The 23,214-nt window shown below is 41.6% G+C and overlaps 1 protein-coding gene across 3 annotated transcripts; it reads right to left on the reverse strand.

Annotated features, from left to right (window-relative positions):
• Nucleotides 1-98: 98 nt before the first annotated feature.
• On the reverse strand, nucleotides 99-21,901 carry LOC105933873 (acyl-coenzyme A thioesterase 11). Of its 3 annotated transcripts, none has more exons than XM_012873609.3 (17): nucleotides 21,757-21,901; nucleotides 19,091-19,269; nucleotides 18,924-18,993; nucleotides 18,791-18,851; nucleotides 17,451-17,555; nucleotides 16,663-16,798; nucleotides 16,271-16,362; nucleotides 15,905-15,966; nucleotides 11,230-11,349; nucleotides 10,911-11,049; nucleotides 8,540-8,595; nucleotides 8,248-8,314; nucleotides 4,957-5,040; nucleotides 4,731-4,864; nucleotides 1,320-1,487; nucleotides 1,112-1,238; nucleotides 99-1,019 (listed from the first exon to the last, which is right to left on the reverse strand). In XM_012873609.3, the coding sequence occupies exons 2-17, from the start codon at nucleotides 19,266-19,268 to the stop codon at nucleotides 795-797; spliced, it is 1,824 nt and encodes a 607-aa protein (XP_012729063.2). In that variant the 5' UTR covers nucleotide 19,269; nucleotides 21,757-21,901; the 3' UTR covers nucleotides 99-794. The 3 variants fall into 3 exon arrangements, with proteins under 3 accessions (XP_012729063.2, XP_012729062.2, XP_035993732.1); XM_012873608.3 differs by lacking the exon at nucleotides 21,757-21,901 and adding an exon at nucleotides 21,497-21,602; XM_036137839.1 differs by lacking the exons at nucleotides 99-1,019; nucleotides 1,112-1,238; nucleotides 21,757-21,901 and adding an exon at nucleotides 21,497-21,603 and having other exon boundaries at nucleotides 1,365-1,487; nucleotides 4,731-4,880.
• Nucleotides 21,902-23,214: the final 1,313 nt, after the last annotated feature.

Here is a 23,214-nt window from a genome sequence, read left to right on the forward strand (position 1 = left end):
TTAAGGCTCCTTTGGTCTGTTGTCCCCTATATAAATTCCAGTTGTTGTGCCATTACACACAGTTTTAAGTTATTTAATGTTTAATAAATAAGTCTTGGTCAGTTGGATAGCTTTATTCAAAGTAGAAAACTCTCTGAGATGAGCAGAGTTGATGAATTTCCAACAACCACAGAAGTTGTATACTTCTTTGAGACACATTATCAATATTAAGCTATATCTTTAGAAGTGTTGGAGATTATCATGCATTATATCAGAAACAGCATCATAGGCAGATACGAAAAACAATTAAGGATTGCTACAAATTCTTCTTGTTCTCTAGACACTACTCCAAAATGCTTAAAACAAGAAAACAGCAAAAAAAACCAAAAAAAAAATTCCTATAAAGCAAGCATCCTCTGTCCTTGGACGTGTAATTTATCAGACATGGACATATTTTTGGAACATAAGTCAACAAAAGAACAAAGTCAATTTCCAACCAAAGTCAACAGCTTATCATGTCAAACAGTTTTGTTTTTGTCATTTGAATCTCCTCAGTGTTTACACAGAGCATTATGTGTTCACAGGCAAAATGTAAAATTGGATGCTTGGTTGGAAGAGGGATGCAGATGTGATGTGGTAATCCTACTTCTGTTGCCATGTAGGCCTATTTGTAGTTTTACAAAAGTTTCAGTTGTTTATTTGAAACACATAAAAAACAAGCTGTTTACAGAAAAGACCAACAAAAGCAACGTTTGACTATGTACCATGTGTTAAGCACCATACCAATGCACTGGCCATGAATGTCTCCATGCTGTCTACAGTTTGGTGCTGTGCAGTGCCTCTGACAGCAAATGGGTGGGACTGTTGGTTTCTGTGGCTTCATTTGTGCCAGCGAGCCCCTCAGCGGCAGGCTGCAGTCTGTTTCTGCTCAGGTACTGGCTGCAGGAGCAGAAGGTGTGATAGAAAGAAGAAGAGAGACCTGCAATGTCTGTGGAGATGTAAGGGAGGACCTCTGGGGATGCCTGGTTATAGTAACTGACCTGGAGAAAACAGCAAAAAACATGTGTTTGGATTCTAGTTAGATTATATCTAAAAAGCTTTCAAAAGGGAAAAGATGGACCAATCGTCTTACCAATGACATGTTGTTATTTGTCTCCAGTATGGTAAACCCAGCACACAGAACCTCTCCTCTGTTATATCCTTCAAAGGGAGGATGGGTGGAAAGGGACACTGAGCGAAGAGCAATGACATAAGGATCTCTGCAGAGGAAATAAGAGATTGGCTGTCAGCCCTGCAGAACAGCGGTGGATAAACTTCATCAGTGTAGTCATGCTACTAACCCTTGGCCACATGGCTTCCTTTTAGAGGCCAAAAGGATGAAATCCTGGAGAATCCTGTCTCCCTGACTGGATGAGGTGGGGGACCCAACGGCACCTTGATGCACTGATGGTGTCACCACCCGGTAAATAAAGTCGTCATCGTCGACACGGTGAATCAGCTCACATTTCCTGGTAATGAAAGTAATTATAACCAGTGGTGTGCATGAGGGCGTTTATCAATGGGGCTAAAAGTTTTAAGAACTTTGAATGCTGTTTTTTTACATCATGAAGGCAAAGGAAATGAGGCTCACCCCAATGGTAAATGGTAAATGGCTTGGACTTGTATAGTGCTTTAACCAGTCTGGCAACCTCCAAAGCGCTTCGCACTACAATTTTAGTCATTCGCCCATTCACACACACATTCACACCCTGACGGTGGTGAGCTATGTTAGTAGCTACAGCTGCCCTGGGGCAGATGGACAGAGGTGACGCTGCCATACACCGGCGCCACTGGGCCCTCTGACCACTGCCAGCAGGCAATGCAGGTGAAGTGTGTGTGTGTGTGTGTGTGTGTGTGTGTGTGTGTGTGTGTGTGTGTGTGTGTGTGTGTGTGTGTGTGTGTGTGTGTGTGTGTGTGTGTGTGCGTGTGTGTGTATTCTTGTACCTGCAGCTGAGCAAGAAAATGTGTTGCTCATTTTACTAGCGAAGTGAGAACTTTGATGTTTTACTAGCGAAGTGAGAACTTTGATGTAAAGTAAGGACAACAAAGGTTGCTTTTTTCTGGGCTTGGGCTTAGGTCTAGGACTAAGGTGACAGTTAGGTTTAGGTTAGGGTTAGGTAGAAACCGCAGGGTTTCCCATACATAGACTCTATTTGGGCGGCCCGCCCAGGCAAATTGAGCCCCCCCGCCCCCCCAGGAAGATAAAATCCCCCGTAGGCTTTTTAAACAGCGTACAGAGACTATCCACCTTCACTCAGCTGTGCATCACGCAGCAATCAGCATCAGCAGCCTACTTCCTGTACCTACAACTCAAAGTGTAAAGTTGATGTTTCAGAGCCAAGTAAACGTTTTTTTTCCCCATCTTGCAGGAGTGACTAAGGTATTGATAAAGTAGCCAGTTTGTGGGCCCATAATTTCAACAATGCGGAAAACACGGACAGAATCGCATAATTTACAGTAAACAATTAAACCCTGAATGCACCAAATTAACGGAACACTGCTATGCACAGCGTTGAAATATGAGCGTTGGCAAAGAGCTGATCACTTTTTTGAACAATCAAGTCCCTCCCACATACTTGGGGACATGGGTCCAGGCACGCAAAGCTTTTGTTTCTATGACCATGGTCACCCAGTAATCTGCTCGGTGGGAAGAAGTATTCACATTGAAGTGTTTTATATGCGACTCAAAGCGAATGCGCTGAGCTGCTCCAAGCAGAAAGTCACAAGGAGTTGCGGGGGTACAGCCTCTGCTGCACATTGACAGGTGTGCGGTGGGTGCCTGCTGGAGAGGAAACGGCTCTAGGTAGGAGCGCTGATTTGTGGTTCTGGTAGTGGGTACTCACCATGCTTGTATGACTCATTACTATTTTAACATGCATGCTTATTTGTCTCACAGCAAAACACACATAAGAACAATAAGCAGCAGCTGCAGTGGACACACGCGTATGCTCTTTCCTACACGTGCACCTAGACACACACCCTTTCACATGCATACGTTGGCATCGTTGGCAACCTCTCTGGTAAACTTGATGTTGTTGTCCACCAAGTTGATGTGTCTTGTGAAAGCTTCCACTTCTTTTAAGTGGATTTTGACAAATGTGTCATCCACATATCTAAACCAGTGGCTTGGTGGTGTTCCTCTGAAGGTGCCCAAAGCTCTCTTTTCCATTTCTTTGATGTAAAGATTGGCTACAATTGGTGACACTGGAGATCCCATGGCACAACCATGCTTCTGTCTATAAAAATGATCACTGAACTTGAAATAGTTGTGGAAAGACAAAGGTCCAGTAGGGTACAGATCTGGTTCGGAGTGAAATTAGTCCTGTTATTAAGGTCACTGTCTTGTTGAAGACGCTTCCTGACTGTTTCTACTGCCTCTAATGTAGGTATGCATGTAAAAAGTGAAGTGACATCAAACGACACCAGAGTTTCTCCTGGCGCCAACTTTAAATGTTTGACTTTGTTTGCAAAGTGGAGTTTTCTATGTAATGTGGTGTGTTTCCCACCAGGGGGGGCTAAAATACTAGCAAGCTGTTTAGCAATGTTATATGTTACTGAGTTAATGCTGCTGACAATGGGTCTGAGCTCTATCGTCACAAACGTGTCCAATTTGAATTGCTTGTTGTCATTTCAGCTTTTAACTTTTTGTTCTCTCTCTTTTTTCTTCATAGTAGGTACATCTGGTCTGACGTTCTGTTAGCTGTGACATCATCCAGAGAAGACAGATCACCTGCTATTACCATCTAATGTAGAACAGATTACTGGATCAATGTGTGCTTCTGTGCTTTTTTGTCTCTCTTGTTGTGTCTCTGCTCTGTCTTCTGTAACCCCAGTCGGTCAAGGCAGATGACCGTTCATACTGAGCCCGGTTCTGCCGGAGGTTTTTCCTTCCCGTTAATGGGGAGTTTTTCTTCCCACTGTCGCTTCATGCTTGCTCAGTATGAGGGATTGCAGCAAAGCCATGTACAATGCAGATGACTCTCCCTGTGGCTCTACGCTTCTCCAGGAGTGAATGCTGCTTGTCAAGACTTGATGCAATCTGCTGGATTTCCTTAGCTAGTCAACTTTTTGACCAATCTGTCTGATTTGATTGAATTTGACTGGAAAGTGTCTTGAGATTATATGTATCATCATGAATTGGCGCTATATAAATAAAATTTTATTGAATTGAATCACATGATCAAAAAAACAAGGAGTTTTGCAGCAGTGGTATTTGAAAATGCTGCAGTAGTATATTATGTATAAGATATATAATGCGGTGCAGTAGTATGTATGAGCCACAACAAGGGGAGCTGCTGATCCTTGGGGAAGCAACAAATGGGCAATAAGGGCTGGCATGTTTATTGTAGTTTTGGTTATTATGAAACTGGGATGACCATTTTGTTGGCATTGGGCAGATACATACATTTTCTGCAACAAGTTTATGTTTAATGTTTCTGTAAACAAACTGATTTGGGTCTCACAGAAGATAAAGTAACTGTAAATGATCCCCTGGATAACAGAACCTGTTAACCAGATGTAGCTTGTGCAAACTTTACAATGTGTTATGCTGTGAACTGGGCCTAATAGGTAAAATAGTGCATCCACCAGCAGATTTTAACTGACCCTAACCCTGGAAAGTTTCTTTTTTTTTTCTATTGAACTTCATTTTATGGCTGCAGGTTCCTGGTCACGGTAGCTAACAATGTGCGCTAAATGTTTGTGTGCCTTACTTATAATGTGTGTCCCAACTTGTTCTGTTGCTTAGCTCAGCAAGCAGACAAAAGGCTCTGTGAGCAGGAACATCCACCTCTGCTTCCACCCTGAAACTCAACATGGACTTTTGCTCCAGGGTGTACAGACGAACCTGAGAACAGAGGATCCTGTCAATCAAACAGGCCCATGTGAGAGACAGGAAAGATAAACTCATTCCAATTAAACACAAAAATGTTCCCAAACCTTATCTTTCTCAGTGCTGAGGCGCCAGTTCTTCTTGGCTGCCAGCATCTTCAGGGCTGATACGTTGTTATAGCTGAGGTACACCTGTTGTCAAAGACATACAACACATGGATTACAGGATCAAAGGCATATGACACAGTTTCAGCTGAGGATCCGATCACAGTGAAAAGGTAAAAGGCCATCATATGAGTCAGTTAACCTGTAAACTGGACTGAAAGAGGAATAGAGCAACCCTACATGACTACCAGTCACTGCTTGAGTGATGCATTCACAACAATAGTCAACCAGCTAAATGACTGAGGCTTGATTGGTCTGGTGTCACGTCTCACTCTCTGCCTTCTTGTTAAGTAAAATTCAACGCTTTTTGTTCCCATTACCCAACAGCCACTGCCCCAGGGTCAAGGCAAGGCAAATTTATTTGTATAGCACAATTCAGTACAGAGACAATGCAAAGTGCTTTACATTAATAAAATACAGGAAAATAAAACAGAATAAAAGCAAGTAGGAAAACAAAAATAGAACATTAAAAACAGTTAGACTAAAAAAGTTAAACAAGTGATGTTTCAGTAGAACAGTTTAACTAGAACAGTCGAAGGCAATCCTAAAATGTGTTTTTAATCTTGATTTAAAGGAACTCAGGCTTTCTGCTCTTTTACAGTTTTCTGGAAGTTTGTTCCAGATAAGCAGGGCATAGGAATTAAATGCTGCTTCTCCGTGTTTGGTTCGTGTTCTAGGTATGCAGAGCAGGCTGGAGCCAGAAGACCTTAGTGGTCTGAGGGTTTATACACTGATAACAAGTCTGTATTTAGGTGCTAAGCCATTTAGGGATTTATAGACTACCAGAAGGATTTTAAAGTCTATTCTCTGAGATACAGGGAGCCAGTGTAAGGACTTTAGAACTGGGGTGATGTGCTCTACTTTCTTAGTCTTAGTGAGAACGCAGGCAGCAGCGTTCTGGATCAGCTGCAGCTGTCTGATGCACTTTTTAGGCAGACCTGTGAAAACACTGTTACAGTAATCAATTTGACTAAAAATAAACGCATGGATTAGTTTTTCTAGATCCTGCTGAGACATCAGTCCTTTAATCCTGGAAATGTTCTTCAGGTGATAGAAGTGCTTCATTCGAAGTGCTTGTTGTCTGCTTTTTGAGGAGAAAAGTTAAGATTTGGCAAACCACCTAAATATGTATAATCTCACTGTACACAAAAAAAACAAGTGTCCAAGAGGACTGGACTATATCAGGAGAACATATTATAGTGATAGACACACTTTTTTCTCCCTCTTCTCCTTCCGTCATCAGAGAGTCCTCAACACTTTCTATGAACTTAAGTGTTTCGGTCAATAAAAAAAGCCTATCAAAGGCTACGTTCACACTGCAGCCTGAAGTGACCCAATTCCGATTTTTTTGCCCATATGCGACCTGTATCTGATCTTTTTATGACAGTCTGAACGACAAAGATCGGATTTTTTAAAATGCGACCCAGGCCACTTGGATATGTGGTCCTGAATCCAATACATATCTGATCTTTTCAAATGCGACCTGTGTCTGTACGGCCATGTCGCATTTATCCGACCTGTACGTCACCGATACTCGACAAAAGTCACTATTCTGCGTCCTGCTATGCAGAAGCGGGAAGAAAAACGACACCCATAGCGGACTACAATGAGGAGAGCAGTCAATGGATGGAAAGCTCCGGTTAGAAAATAAATGAATGACTGCAAAATGTGCGCCAGCATTATAATCCATGTTTACTTCCGCAAACACTGAGGACGCTTGCTACGTGTGACGTCATCGCATCCTCGAGTGCACATGCGGGACACTTAAGTTGAATGCATTCAGTTCACACAGGAGATCACATACAGGTCGTATATATTTGGAAATGTGAAGGGACACGCAAAAGAAATACGATTTCACAAAAAAAATCGGAATTGAGCGTTAAGACCTGCAGTGTGAACGTAGCCACAGTCACAGAGCAAATGAACACAACTAGGCGCTTACACTACATTGACAAAGGTATTTGCTCGGCCATTCAAATCTTTGAACTGAGGTGTTGTTACCTCTGGTGTATGAACTCCAGCAGCTAGGCTTAGGAAAGAACTGATCACTCTCAGGAGCTCAGAGTATTCCAGTTTGGTATTAAGCTAGATATTACAGTCCAATCATGGCTTTTCATCTATGCTAAATATTTCACAATCAGCTGTTTGTGTTATAATAACAAAGTGGAAGAGATTGAGAGCCACAGCACCTCGCCCACTTAAACTCACAGAATTGAGTCAGAGGATGCTCAGGCTCATAGAGCACTGAGGTCTCTAACTTTCTCTAGAGTCAACAGCTACAGGCCTCCAAACTTCACATGGCCTTCAGATTAGCCCAACAACAATGAAAAGAGAGTCACATGGAATGGGTCTCCGTGGCCGAGAAGCTGTGTCCAAGCCTTACATCCCCAAGTGAAATGCAAAGTGATTGGTGCAGTGGTTTAAACCAGTCTACCACTGGACTCTGGAGCAGTGAAGATGTGTTGTCTGCAGTGAGGAATAATGCATCTCTGTCTGGCCATCCAACAACTGAGTCTGGGTCTGGCAGTTGCCAAGAAACCATCACTCTGGTTAAAGTTGGGTGGAAGGGGGTTTATGATATGGGTCTGTTTTCCAAGAGTTCGGCTGGACCCTTCAGTTCCAGTGAAAGGAACTCTGAATGTTGCAGCATACCAAGACATTTTGGACAATTTCATGCACCCAACTTTGTGGAAGGATTTTCCTGTTCCAACATGACTGTGCACCATGTTGGAACATGCATCTAGCATGCTCAATGTTAACAACATTGAAATTGACTATTCACGGTGGCAACAAGCACATCCAGGAAGAGTAATCTGTTGGTTTGATTAAACTGAATGGAATGCACATTTTTGTATGGAAATCTTTTTTTGTAAAGTGTATTGAGACATTTATTGCGAATTGATGCTGTATAAATAAATTGAATTGAAATATAGTGTAAATGTTAACTTTATGAAATCCATGTCCCTATTCAGTTCAGGGTCCCGTATTGGACTGTAATAGCAAACACGGCTGACACACTGTAAATGAGTAGCAGGTGTTGTGGGTGTCTGAACGAAGCTCTGCCAAATATGTTTAAGTTCATCCTGTGTACGTGATGCAAGGTGACCTTTGTGGCATTATAACCCTGTGAGAGAGAGAAGCTGTAGCATGTTTGGCCTCTGTGGACACAATGCGTATGTACCAGTGATAAACTAAGAAAAACTGGCTGGTTTAATATGAGTGACTGAAACTCACCTGGTTCCTGGGCTCCCAGGGAACAGACAGAGGAACCTCGCTCTGTTTGCGAGAAACGATGTACTTCCTGAAACACACATTAGGAAAACATTGAAGGGCTTTTTCTGGCATGATACAGTGTCAAAAATGATTTCACACTACTTATGGGAGTGTGGTATTTTAGTATTTAAAGTGTCAACAACACAGCTGAAGGCTGAGATTATTTTAAATTCCCTAATGGTATCTTCAAATTAATCTGAGCTGTTAATATCTAAATTTCACAAACACAGAGCTCTAGAAAGCAAACATTCACCTGTCCAGTCGGATTTTTTTCCTGGCTATTGCTTCTTGGCATCTTCTTTCACCTTCCTATGAATAAAGGACACACACACACACACACACACACACACACACACACACACACGGTAAATAAACAACTGTTTTTTTTTTTCCATCTGACTTCAGGCATTTCTTTAACCCTGGGGGAATCAGAGACTTGCTTTCACAGTCTGGACCAATTGTTTATTGGATGATGAGGATTATGGGGCGTGATGAAAAGGTCGGCTGCGTTTGTCTTGCTGATAATGCTACGATCTAATTATAGAAGCTCGCAAATCAAGTTGCCTTTACAACTGCATCTTCTGAGTGAGTGAACCATGCAGGAATCTTACAGCGTGATAAGAGCTACATCGACCAACAATAATATCTGAACTTCAAAAGGTTTATGACTGGAGATAATTTCCACACAACATCTTTTACAACCAGTCTACACAGCTTTGTTCAGATAAACCATCAACATTACCAACATTTATCAGGGTTCCCACACCTTGTTGAACATCAAATTCAAGGACCTTTCAAGGACTTTCCAGGACCAATTTCCTCAAATTCAAGGACCACACGTGGCGGCATTTACCTACTGTGACCGCTGAATAGGTTATCATATTTTAATACAGTGCAAATTCAATAAAAGACTAAACGGCATAGAAGTTGTTGGGTCAGATGCAATGCAAGAAAGTGGACTTAATTTATAGCCTACATTGATATTGATCATATTCATAGCCTACATTTATATCCACAGCACATGGCTATGCCATACTACATTACATATAAGATGTACATTAGCCTACCGTTTCATGGAATTTTATGGAAAAAAGTGCAGCATTGAGATGTTCAGAATTATATCAATTTGTTTCACTTACTTTCATCTTTGATTAAGCTAGTTTTTTGACTTCTGTTTAAAGTGCCACGGTTGCCAGAAAGCTGCTCAGAGATATATTTGAATCATTCTCAGGCTTTTGTTACCTTCGTTAAAGACAATTTCAGTGCATTTTACTAACCCTCCTCCTTTACCCGGGTTTGAGACCAGCAAAATGAACCATAAAGAGACACTATGGCGGAGTTACGAATATTTTGTTTTCAACTTTTTTTAACATTTTCTTTTTTCTCTTGTGGTTCACTAAGTATCCTACAAATCACGGTAAAACACGAACATGTGGCTGTGTGAATCAAATGGCGTTATTTATTTAAGATAAAATATTTCAAATTCAGTTATTTATGATCAAACTGCGCCATCAATCCCGGCGCATGCGCGCTTCATTTGCAGTCTGGACGCTGAGGGTTAACATGCTGTGACTCTGACTGCAGCGCTGAGAGGGACTCCTGCGGTAGCGGGAGAACAGGGTTGGGACGGGGGAGGCGCCCCACGGCATCACCTGCCGCTGGAGGACAAGAGTATGAACAATACGTGCTTTCACGTAAGAGTCTCCAAAAGTCGCTAGATTAGTTGCTAGTAGCTTTTTTGAAAAAGAGTCGCTGGATGGGTCTGAAAAGTCGCTAAATATAGCGACAAAGTCGCTGAGTTGGCAACACTGCGTGAATGTAACCTATTGGATGCACGTAGGCCTAAACCGTAGCCTACCAACAAACGAAGAAGAGCGAACGTACTTTTGCAAATTAAAAGTCTGCGGAATCAACATAATTTTAAAAGATCGTGTGGTAGTAAAATAATGACACATTAGTCGTCATGTGAACTTTCAACCCCACAAAAAAATTCAAGGACTTATAAGGATAAGGTATTTTTTTGGCTGTTTTCAAGAACTTTCAAGGGCCTTGAATTTATTTTTTTCAGATTCACAAACTTTCAAGGATTTCAAGGACCCGTGGGAACCCTGATTTATACAGTTAATATAATGCCAGGTGCTTTTAAAAGTTGTAATACAAACTTCAAAGAATTGGGAACTTCATCTGCAACTTTCAAAATCAAGAGTACACATTAAAATACATCGTTTTGCAAAACTACTTAAATTCAACCCTGTGGAGTTTGACTAGGCAGAGGTTTGAGGATTTTGGAGGCCTTTATCGCCATTACCAGTCTTTTAAAAAGAGTGTTGAAAGAAGGATGTTGCTTTTGAGAAGTGATTTTGACATGAGAGGGAAGCTTGCAGTCAACAGTCGTGGTTAAGAGGGTGGCATGTATGATACCAGCATCAATGCCAAATCCAGTGTTTCCCAGCAGAGCATTGCATTGTAAAACAATTATCAGGATACACTTATTGAAGACTCTATCAGTATACCTTAAATGGATCACTTATCTGAGTCAACTCAATGTTACAACACAGAGAATGAATTATAATCAGTGATCAGCTGCTGTTTTCTAAGGTTAATGGACTGCATAGCTAACTCACCACGGGTTCTGGTCGTATCCGTGGAAGAGGAGACGGCTTCCCACCATCGTCAAGAACCTCAAAAATCATGAAGGCTGAGTTTATGTGCCGGTTAGGCCCCTCCTCTTGGTAGGCTTCTGCTCGTACCCCCACCTCCAGGCTGCAAGGAATGATCAGCTCTATTAGCATCAAAGTCACTCAATAGTTTTTCCCTTCTTTGCTCGCATCATGAGCCTTCACGCTATCCACACACAGTGTTCACACTGTCTGAGCTGATTCTGTATTCTTAATGCTAAAAAGGGACAAAAGAAGCCACTTCTGTCTTTTAATTCCTTGGTACCTGTTTTTGAAGGCATTGTTGACTATGGCCCTCAGCAGCAGTCTGTCTCCAACCTGAGAGGGTCCTCTGAAGGTGAACATGTCAATGGTCCTAAGAGTTGGATGAGCCTGACACAAACGACTGCATTGACAACAGGGAGAATAAACAGAAACATATTTACATTAGAACAAAAATGCAGAAAGCCTCTATTGGACTTTACTGAGAGCAAAATATTATTATGTTCAGGCTAATGGCAACTTTTTAATGTCCACATGTAACAGGTGCTTGAAAACACTTTGTTTCTAGTGTATTTCGGGTTTGGTAATTTTCAAAGCATAGCCCTCCTTTTGTATTCTGTTCAAACAACAACCATAGTTCAGTTTTAAGCAACAGGAAAAAATAACTGATGCCCTCAAATACATTAATGGGAAACTGTCAGTTTGCAGGATGAGGATAACTGATTCTTAAATAAAATGTAGAATTTACTTCCAAGTTTGGACCACATAGCTCTAAGCCAGACCCATTTTGGTTTAGGAGCAGCTTAACAGAAGAGTGATAGATGGGGTAGCCCATGCCCTGAATAAATTTGTGTGCAGTAGATCTTGAAGCTTTGACTCCAGCCTTGGTCCACTCCTGGTGAAGCTCCGGCAAACTCTTGAATAGGCTTTGCTTCCCAATCTTCTCAAGGTTGTGGTTACCCCTTTGGATTGTCCAGGTAAGTGGACAATCCTCTTTAGGGATCCCGCACTACGTCCATCATGAAATTCCAGACTTCTCCAGACTAAATGTTTAGATCTTTCAATCTTTCTTTATGGTTTGATTGAATTTGTAAAGTGCCTTGATATGACATGTGTTGTGAATTAGTGTTATATAAATAAAATTGAATAAATTTTCAGGGTTTTTTTTTGTCCAAGTACAAATATTTATTAGTTCTCCTAAATGCTGACAACCCAGGGTCCAGACCAGGAAGCAGAGACGTAGTTTAACACACCTTTCTGCAGCTTCTGTACTGTTACCCACCCATTACCCTATTGAGATGGTGTCTTTCCCACGGCCAAAACTTAACAGATCAAAAACTGATCTAAAAAGGAACAAATCATAAAAATCTGATAAAAATATATACCGCTCACTTTGAACCAAAAAATAAAACAATTAAATGTGGTCTATTAAATATAAGGTCTCTCCCTCCAAAGACTTTGTTAGTTAATTAATTGATTTCTGATAAACAGATTGATTTATTTTGTCTCACAGAAACCTGGCTACAAGAGGACTACATTAGTATAAATGAGTCAAATCCCTCCAATTTTCAAATTTCCACATTCCCAGATCTGTGGGAAGAGGAGGAGGAGTGGCAACCATCTTTCAGTCTGATTTATTAATTAGTCCCAGGCCAATTAATAACTACAGTTCTTTTGAACATTTAACCCTCAGTTTCCCTCATCCAAACTGCAAAGCAATAAAACCTCTTCTGTTTGTTGTTTTGTATCATCCACCGGGCCCTTACTCTCAGTTTTTGGATCAGTTGTCAGACTTCTTATCTGATTTGGTGATAAACACTGACAAGGTTATTATAGTGGGGGATTTCAACATTCATGTTGACACAGAATGTGATAACTTTAGCATAGCCTTTAAAACTATCCTAGATTCAATTGGTTTTGCTCAAAAATTGCATAAACCGACACACTCTTGGCTCCATACTTTAGACCTTGTGCTGACATATGGCATTGATTGTGAAGAATTAACAGTATTTCCTCACAACCCTGTCCTATCTGATAATTTTTTAATAACATTTGAGTTTAATATAACTGAGTTCTCCACCCCCAAAAGAAGGTTGCATTATAGTAGATCCTTATCGGACAATGCTGCATCAAACTTTAAAGAGTCTGCCCCCCTCTTAATATCTCAATATGTCAGTATTGCAGAAATACCCTGCAGATAGCAGCAATGTTGTTTCTTCCCATTCACAAATAGATGTCTTTGTTAATGGTGTGACTTCGTCATTGTGTTCTGCATTAGACAATGTAGCTCCCTTGAAAAAGAAGGTGATTATTCACAGGAAGATGGCTCCCTGGTTTAATTCAGAGCTGCGTTCCTTGAAGCACAATGTTAGGAAATTGGAGAGAAAATGGCGCTCTACACACCAAGAGGAATCCTACCTAATCTGGAGGGACAGTCTATTGTTGTATAACCAGACCCTTTGCAGAGTTAGAGCAGCATATTTTTCATCATTAATTGAGGAGAACAAAAATAATCCTAGATTTCTCTTCAGTAATGTTGCCAAACTTACACAGAGTCACAGCTCTGTTGATCCATCCATTCCCTTAGCTCTAAGTAGTAACGATTTTATGGGATTCTTCATAAATAAAATTGATTCCATTAAAAAATAAAATAATTGGCATCCTCCCAAACATTATTACCTCATCCTCAGTAAGTGACGCAGCGTTGGAGGAATCTTTAGAACCTGCGCAGTGTCGGAACTGTTTAGAAGCAGTAGAGCTTTCTGAGCTATCTAAAATTCTAGCTTCATCTAAACCTTCTACCTGTATGTTAGACCCAATCCCAACCAAGTTGTTTAAAGAGATATTCCCATTGATCAGTGGCCCTATTTTAGACATGGTTAATCTGTCCTTGGTAAATGGATATGTACCACAGGCTTTTAAAGTAGCTGTTATTAAACCTTTACTTAAGAAACCATCTCTTGATCAAGATGAGTTAGTAAACTACAGACCTATATCTAATCTTCTTTTTTTATCCTTGAGAAAGTAGTTGCTAATCAACTTTGTGAACATTTACAAAGTAATGACCTACTTGAGGAGTGTCAGTCAGGCTTCAGATCTCATCTTAGCACTGAAACAGCTCTGGTGAAGGTCACTAATGATATTCTCATGGCCTCAGATAATGGACTTGTGTCTGTACTTGTCCTGTTAGATCTCAGTGCTGCATTTGATACAGTTGATCACAATATTCTCCTACAAAGACTTGAGTATACTGTAGGGATTAAGGGGAAAGCATTTGGCTGGTTTATCTGTCGGACAGATTCCAGTTTGTCCATGTTAATAATAAATCCTCCTCAAACTCTATGTTCACCTGTGGAGTACCACAGGGTTCAGTCCTTGGACCAATTCTCTTTACTATATATATGCTTCGATTGGCAAAATTATCAGACAGCATGGGATTTATTTCCACTGTTATACTGATGACACTCAACTATATTTATCCATAAATCCTGATGAATCCAATCAATTACTTTGACTGCAGTCGACTTTGCTGCAAAGCCATGGACAATGCAGACGATTCTCCCTGTGGCTCTACGCTTCTCCAGGAGTGAATGCTGCTTGTCGGGACTTTGATGCAATCAACTGGTTCCCTTATATAGGAAATTTTTGACCAATCTGTATAATATGATTGAATTTGACTTTGTAAAGTGCCTTGAGATGACATGTTTCACGAATTGGCACTATATAAATAAAATTGAATTGAAAATTTACAGTACATTTCTAACATGTGGACGTTCTGTATCCTCAAAAACAACGTAAACACTGAGCTACAAGAGTAAAAACGGTGAACAATAGTTCAAAGAGCAAACAAAACCAAGCACTTTTTTAAACATTTTCCATTAATGCTTATGATGTTTATCTGTGGGTTTGAGTCTTTTCTAATAAAATATTCTTGTTTTGTAAAAATAAGGATAAACTTTGGTTTGAGAATCCAGATTCAGGGCTAAAATATAGTGTTACTCAGATCCAGATTAGATGTTAAAAACGTAAACACTAATTCCATAAAAGGCCTTGGGCTTAAACAATGATCTATAAGAATATGAAGCTGGCGTTTAATTATTGAGGTTTTCCCAAGGCCTTTCTTCTTATAGCATACATGCCAAGTGAGGTGCTGATTTTGGGCTCCATCTTATTTGTACATCAAGAATGGTTTTAGATTTTAAACACACAAAAGAGTTTGGAAACACATTCAGTTTCATATTTTCTTTTCTTTTTTCCACATTAATCCAGAATTGGAAAAGAACAAAAACATGTTCTGTGCTTTCTAAAACTGAATAGGAACACTGCCTATGGGTCTCAAACCTTTTTCTGCCACAATTTTTACTTCCACTGAATTTTCCATCAACATGCTCACATGCATCATTGTCAGAAGACAGCTTCTTTCACAATAATATTTTGTGGCTTCCCGTCCCTGTAGACATTGTTAATGACTGTATGCTGAACAACTGCCAAGTCAGCAGTTTTCCCCATGATTGTGCAGCCCATAACATGGACATAACACAGCTTCTTTGATGGCCTTGTGTTTCATGCCTAATCATCAGAGAAACTGGATTCTGGGTTTTTATTAACCACAATTCATCAAAACAAATTCTTAAAAAAAAAAAGATTAAATTCCATCATCCTGCAAGGAGTCTATATAACAGGGGTTTTGAATGCAGAAATAAATTAGCTTTTTTAAATGATACTGTAACTTATTGAAAAGTACCTGAAAACCAGTATTCCATATCTGGCATATATGAACTGTATCCATATTTGTTAAACCTCTGTAAAGTCATGAATCTAACTCAAGGCTTCATAGTCTCTCTCCACCCGTTGTCTCCATGCATTTAACAATAGTTTGACCATCTCTGTCAAACTGAAAAGACTCGTTTTTATAAAGACAAAATAGAATACAACAATGAACCAGTGTGAGCAGTTACCTGGCAGCAATTGTTGCTACATTCACCATCCAGGCCATGATCTGTCCCCCAAACGTATTCACCTGAATACAGATGAGATTTAAACAGTCAATGATGCCATGAGTGAAATTCAAACTGCAATATTACCAAAATATTTAGAATTCATTAACAAGAGTCACATTTCCAAAAACATCCCTCAAAAAGCATCTATGGGGTGACACTTTTGATGATTTTGCCAGTCATTAGGAATGAAACTTTAATGTGATAAACCTTCCCCAGAAGAGCAGCATCTGTGGCTCTTCATTGGAATTAAACAATATCGTGTATTATCCGTTCTTTGACACTTGGATAAACAAATGGTTAAACAAATGAAAGCAAATGATTTACCTGGTGGTTTGCATGTGGAGGTAGAACCAGTTCAACGCTCTCCACCCTGGTCTTCTCTGCTGCCATCCCGCTGCACACTGCAGAGCTGTCAGCTGATATGCAAAAACAAAACACTCTCAAACAGTGCATCCATACTTTGAGAACAAGAGCAGCAGTCATTTGGGCATTTTAACTGGAATCGTGTTGTATAGGTGCACAGGGGGGATTCTCTACATGCTTCCCCAAAATGCCCATGGCAACAAGCACAAGAAGTCGTCCGCTCTCTGATCATTCAGCCTTGTGTGTACAGATGGAGGGTCCTGCATCCAGCTACTTTCCTTTACTTTCATATAAACACCTTCAGACTTGCTGCATAAAGGGCACAGGGCTGCTGCCCTATGCATCACACCTACCCTGCTCTACAGAGCCACTGGAGAGGAGTTCTTTGATGATGTCACTGTGCAGCATCCGGACCCGTCTTCGCTCAGCTGCCACGCTGTATTCCACGTGCTCCTGCTGACTCTGAGGAACAACGGGCCTCAGCGTCACCTGCGAAGCAACGCATCCATATTTTCAGGCAACCATATTTATTACGACCCTCTCAAGGCTCACTAACACCCAGGCAGGGTGTTGTCAGCGCTAAAACACTCATCTGCAGCACTGTGCAGGTCTAAAAGCAGACCTCCTTTGAAATTCTAAATGATCTTTTAGAAATATTTTGAAGAGGTTTTGATTGACTGATCAAAAGTCTTTTAAAGATTTTATTTGGGCTTTAGCTGCTTTTTTCACATTTTCTGTTCTGTCCATATACATGCAGCATACTGTGAAGAAGGTGTCAAAAATTAGTTAACTATAATTTAATGGGGGGGGGGGGGTAATGTCAGGTCCAAAGAATTACATCGACAACAAAGGAAAAACATCTAGAACTCTTGGCATTTAAACACGCAGTCGTTTGTTGGAAATTGTCTTGTTGCTAAAATATCAATGTATGGCATTTATGAAGGTTTGGATCATTTCTCTTTATGATAGGCTGCTAGTAACCAGATCCACTTTTAACTCCAATGTTTATTCATAGGTCTTAAGATGCTGATCTGATTTACCTACTGTGCTGTTCTGCAGCATTGCTTACAGCTAATGTCCAATGTAGCACCTAAAATTAACCTCAAAAAGTATTTGGCATGCAATTCCTCCCCACACGTACCTTTTGTCCAGTGTTTGTTCGCTGGGTCACAAACGTGGCGTAGGAATGGCACACCCTCCAGTGGCGATCAGAGAACAGGTCTTCACAGCTCACGTGGATACCCACCTAGGACATCACACATTGGAGGAAACCACGCTCTTGAAATGCAAACCATCCTCCAAATCACAGGTGGAAAAGTAAGACTGAGATGCTTTAACATGCTTCACACCCCTCCAATGCGGCTGGATTAATGCAATCCTGGCCGTGAGAGATATGTAGTGAAATGTCTGGTGATTGAAGCACTAAAAGAATCAGCCCCAATCCCAGCTATGACCGAGGATTATGAAATTCAGAACACATATGCAACTTCTCAGGACCTACAAAAAAGTCTCCTAAAGCCGTGGTCCAAACCCCACAGGAAGTCAGCCATTTTAGGGCAAAGCAACTGTTATGGATTGTTGTTTAAATCGGGAAACCCTTTGCTAAACGTTAAAGTTTAATTAGAAATAGGCTGTGAGGAGTTAGTACTGGAGCAACCTAAAATACAATAAGATAAATACTTGTAAATTCCTTTGTTCTCCCTCTTTTTGCTCCTGGAACTTGTGTGATGGGCAGCAAGGGGCCCAGCTTTTTTAGATAAAAGTGCTAAAGTCTAACTCTGAGTTTGAGTCATGCTTAGGGTGTTTATTTGAAAGTTTGTGCCTAATGGAAGTAACGGAACGGCAGGGGCTAAGACATTTGAGTACCGACTGGGTGTGATCAATGAACACCCCATTTTGTCCCTTTTAGTCATGTCGTATCTGAGCGAACTCCTAGAGCTTGTGACTGGCAGACTTCAATGGCTCGGTATACTCTTAAAGCATCGGAGGTCAAAAGTTATCAAAAGCTTTTTCCTGCATGAAAACGTGTGGGTGTGGCCACGCCTCAAAGTCCGACTCCTCGCCAGAAAGACACAATTCTGCCAAGAAGAGTGGCTCAAGGTTCCTCCACAGCGATGTTTAAACAATCATTTTCAGTTATTGCAGCGCTTAGTTGTTGCTGCCAAAGGTGTAACGACCAGTTATTAGCTGTAGGGAGCAATAAGTTCCATTTAGGGCCCGGCTCCTTTGAAAAGCTTTGTTTTCCCAAACTGCCAAACAAAATAGTTTGTTTACTTAGATCATCTTTGTGAGAAGATAAAATGTGTTTTAATGAAAATGTATTTATTGTACGCTACCACTTTAAGCACAGGTGACAAAACATCTCAGCATGATGACATGCTATTAGCACTCTTTGCCCACTGGGAGTATTTTAGATCATTCCAACGTTGTTTGACAATGAAATTCAGCCTTCTCCTGACCCATACTGGCAGCTTTACTGACCTCCATACTGGTGTTAAAGGCTCTGTTGACCTTTGCCCTGATGTTCACCACTTGACCCACGCTGAGGACACAGAGAAGACGGATGAGTATTTTCTCTCCAATAAGTCTCAGACACAAATGGCCTTGCGGTTACCTGATGGTGTGTTCGAAGTGGATGTCATCCATAGAGGCGGTGACACAGAGACTTCCAGCATGCCTCTCAGCTGTTCACACGAAACAAGAGTCATTTCCTGTCTGGATTAGCTTTGCCGACAGCAGGCATTTACAACAACCATTTTCTTTTCTAATAAAGCTACACACCTGAGAGGCAGGCAGTGGAGTCCATCCATTTAAGCAGCTGCCCCACACTCAGCTCCTGCCGATGGTTACAGTGGCAGGGCATGACTATCTGACTCATTTTCACCTCCGTAGGGTTAAAGCAACTCTCTTCATCTTCCTCCTCCTCTTCCATGAGGTCATCTGTCAATGTGGAAGTCATCCTCCAAGATAAAGAACATGGTTAAAACAACATTTTCTCCTACATCTGTAGCAGGATTATTTCAACATAGGCATGTTTTTCCACCCAAATTCCTAAAGTGGTCTAAAGATTTTTCCAACTTTAGAGTTCCTTTTCAGGATTAAATTCAAGTGTTGGAAAAAGACGTTTCTGAACATTTCCATTTCAGCCTCAGGGTGTAATACCTTGGGAGTATTCTTTGGATCAGCCTTGGTTCTTTGGGTTTTAGGCACCGGAGATAACTATCATCCTACATGTTAGTCTTTGCTTTTCCAGACATATGGGGTGTTACATGTAAAGTTAGACAATCAAAATTTAAAAGCAGGTTATTTAGCCTGTCATAAGAAAAGTAAAATGGATATTGCCAAACGATACTTTCCTCTTAGGGGGCACAGAGAAACAGAAGAGCGGCGGATTGAATTTTGGGGTAGGTGCACTGTGGGTTGCTGCGTCGCCTCGTGCTTGAATTCAGGTGCACATACTCAATTTAGTCACACGGTCATGTCAGTGCGTACTTGTAAGGGGCATTTTTAGGGTGTTGTAACATTGGGAGCTTCAGCCCAGACCCCTTCCTCTTCCTCCCTCTGTAAAAAGAGCGCTACGCAGTTTGTATTTATGCATTTTCCCCACAATGTTTATCCCTTGCACACTTTGCAGAACTGAAAAGTTTTTCAGTTGCGCCTATACTCATAGAATTTGGGGATAGGACATAAAAGTGCTATTTCCTATATTGCCATTTCCTGTAGGCTTAAGACTAATGCTAATAGGTTAAAGGCAAAGCAGGAGTCACTGCCTCACTGGGTCCGCTTGGAGCACAAAAATGAAACATCTGCTCGGAGAACAACTTCAAACTCAGCCTTCGGCATTCGTAAGTAATGGCTGCCATCGCATCATCGATCCAGATGCCCAGGACACACAAAACCGTTTTTTTTAATTAATGGAAAACTGCTGCTATTTTCTTGTCTTTTATTAAACACAAAGGGGTAAATACGGTTGGCGGTTGCTCCGCTGCGTCTTTACGCGTGATCCAGCTGCTGAGCTTTCCTCTGATCTGCTTGCAGATTGTTACGTTTCATAACCTTTGTCGTCACCTTTCACAGCAACACATTTGTCATCCTTCACCCTGACCAGACATTATTTCCCTTGTATTTGCACTTTTTAGTAAAGTTGAGTTCAGAAACTGAAAGAGTGACTTTGACAGGCTGCCGCAGTTTAAATGATCCAGAAGCTACTCTGCCGTGTTTGTGGCTCTAAAATCATCTTACAGAGGTAATGCTGGTTATTTTTTTCCGCTGTTAATTTAAGGATGTTCACTTGAACAGAGAAGTCTTTTCTCCTTCCCCTCAGCCTGTATCTTCTTCATATTGAACTTTCAAACCTGCAACTTACAAATAAACTTACTTTCCACTATAATTTTTTGGCCCACCCATTTCTTTTTAGGCCCCTGTGTTCTTACTTTAATGGAATGAATTCAAAATCAAACACTTAAAACTTAAGGAAACCGATAACAGAAATTCCTAGCAAAAGAATCACATTTGAGGGAATCCTGAAAAGTCAGTAGTGTTTGGTACGTTTAATGCAGAGAGGGCTCTCAAACTATAGCCAGTCAGTGTTTCCTGAATCAGTTTTTATTTTTGAAAAATATCTTATTTTAATTAATAGCTCTTAAATTAAGAGGAAAGCAGATTGGCTCAAACTGATATTTTGCTTCTAAAGATCGTTGATCCCGAATCGGCCGTAAAATCTCCGATCAGTGCATCTCTGCCCGAAATGGATTTCTTGGTGTCGGATGGTGACAGACATTAATGCATCATGCCACACCTTCATTACGTCCTTCAGAATTAGAGGACTGCTTTTTCTTCAGCAGAAGATGCTTTCTTAATGACGTTCCTTTGATAGATTTAAGCATTTATTGGTCTGATCTCTGATTGGGCTCCGCATATCCGAACATTCGCCTCTCGCCCTGTTTAGCTGTTGCCGGACACTGAACGCAACATATAAACAGCGTCCACGAACTTTCTCCCGAACCGCGGAACGTCAACTTCTAGATGAAAACACGGCTGTAGGTAGTTTCTGTTCAACTTCCACCTCCTCCTACAATCCAGCCTTACGGCTAACTCACAGAACCTGAAAACTGACGGCCTTTCAGCAGCAGCTCATTGTTTAGCAGCTCTGGATCACAAACTTTGAACACATTAGGATTTACTTACCTGACAGCGGGGCAACAAGTCAACACAGAGAAGACCACCAAAACATGTAGCAGCGTGTGTTCCTCTCAGCCTTTCATAATAAAAGCCTTCGAAATCCACAACCTGTAGCCCGTTTATTTTATTATTTTATTATTATTATTATTATTTCAAGCTACCATTGTTGTGCGTACTGTGTGAAGATTAGCCCCATATTTATGTAACAGAAGAAATATTCGACACTTTAATGAGAATCGAAGATTGTATAAAGGCAAGAAAATCACCTGGCTTCCGGTTTTACGTGGAAATCTTCCAGTAGCTTCACGCAGCTGTAACACGGGCTGGTCTATTTCAGATGATCAGAGATTGAAGGAATGAATCCCGTTTGGGCATGAGTGCAGCGCCCTGGCTGCCGGCGGGCTCTTTGAGGACTTTAACCCTTTAACCTTGGCCCAGAGCAGCAGGGGCGTGGGTGCTGCAGAGATCAACCCACAGGAAAACACCATTACTGCAGGCGGTTTGTCATCTTGCATAACACCGCTTCCCTTTCCTTCTTGTTTATGCTGGCCAGTTAACGTTTAATAGGCGAGATTATACCAAAAGAAACTCAGATGGTTGCATTTTGAAGCGGTGCAGTGGAAGGCAGCATGGGGCCCTAGGCAGAGCTACATTCAGGGGCCCACCTCCAGTAAAGACCCACTTCTGTGCTCTCGATCACTTCAGCATTCGGCACTGACACAAGTTAAGTAGTAAGCCAACTGACTGGAGCATATGTTTGCTCGACTTCCATGTCAATAACGTCACATTATTTTCAGTGCAATTTCAGGTATGTTTCAATTCATTAGAACACTGTAAAGTCAATTTATATCAGTAGGTCAATTAAAAAATTATATATGCCTATAAGGTGATACTGCGTTTCATATGATTATTCTTGTTCATTTTGATGATTCAATAAAATGTTTATTATTGCCTGGACAATTATATATATATATATATATATATATGTATTTTTTTTCCAGTGTCCTGTCTAGCAATGTGGCAATAGGAATTGATGTCTCAATGCCAGATAGAGCTCGACAGATTTTGCTTTTACAAGTGGAGCAAACACATTTCGCTATAGTGCCCCCCCAAAAAAAAGTTAATAAATAAGAGGGGGGGACCCTTGCCAGCCAGCCCGCACGAGCCATCCCAAACCCCACCCCCCAAGCGAAACCCACACGGGGAGACGACACGGACCAGGACCGGGACAGGGGGCCAGACACAAGCCCACCAGAACGTCCATCCCCCCCCACCCGTACATTTAATCCCTCCCCAACACTAACATTCAAACAACTCACCATGCATTCGTCAGTAGACATCCAGGCTGGGTAAGTCCCTACTCCCCCTCCCCCCTCTAGCAGAGTGCCAATCCAATGAAGGAGAAGAGCACCCTGAGATGTTAATGACCATGCCCCCCTACCAGCTCAACAGGCCCCGAGGCCCCCCAGCGCACCAGAGGCCCCGTGCAGGGGCAGACACCCGGGCGAGCGCCAGCCCAAACCAAAAGCGGCACACCCCCCGGAACCGGAACCCCCTAGGGCGGCGTGCTCCAGGGACCCCTGGCCCCCAGACCAACCCCGGCCCCACCCAGCGGCAGCACAGCTACCAGGTCAGTAACCCACGTCCGTCACCACGCAGCTCCCCAAGAGCGTCGCAAGCGGCTGCTGTAGGCCGCCCGTAGGCCTCCCAAGCTCCTCCCATAT

This window comes from Fundulus heteroclitus, chromosome 6 (genome assembly GCF_011125445.2).
Source record: "Fundulus heteroclitus isolate FHET01 chromosome 6, MU-UCD_Fhet_4.1, whole genome shotgun sequence".
Lineage (NCBI taxonomy): Eukaryota > Metazoa > Chordata > Actinopteri > Cyprinodontiformes > Fundulidae > Fundulus > Fundulus heteroclitus.

Excerpts from the sequence above, each read along its gene's own strand:
- LOC105933873 (XM_012873609.3), bottom strand. The coding sequence starts at position 19,268 with ATGACTTCCACATTGACAGATGACCTCATGGAAGAGGAGGAGGAAGAT. Across the intron at positions 18,994-19,090 it reads CTCCACTGCCTGCCTCTCAG|CTGAGAGGCATGCTGGAAGT; the intron begins GTGTGTAGCTTT and ends TCGTGTGAACAG. Across the intron at positions 1,239-1,319 it reads AGGAAGCCATGTGGCCAAGG|AGATCCTTATGTCATTGCTC; the intron begins GTTAGTAGCATG and ends TTTCCTCTGCAG.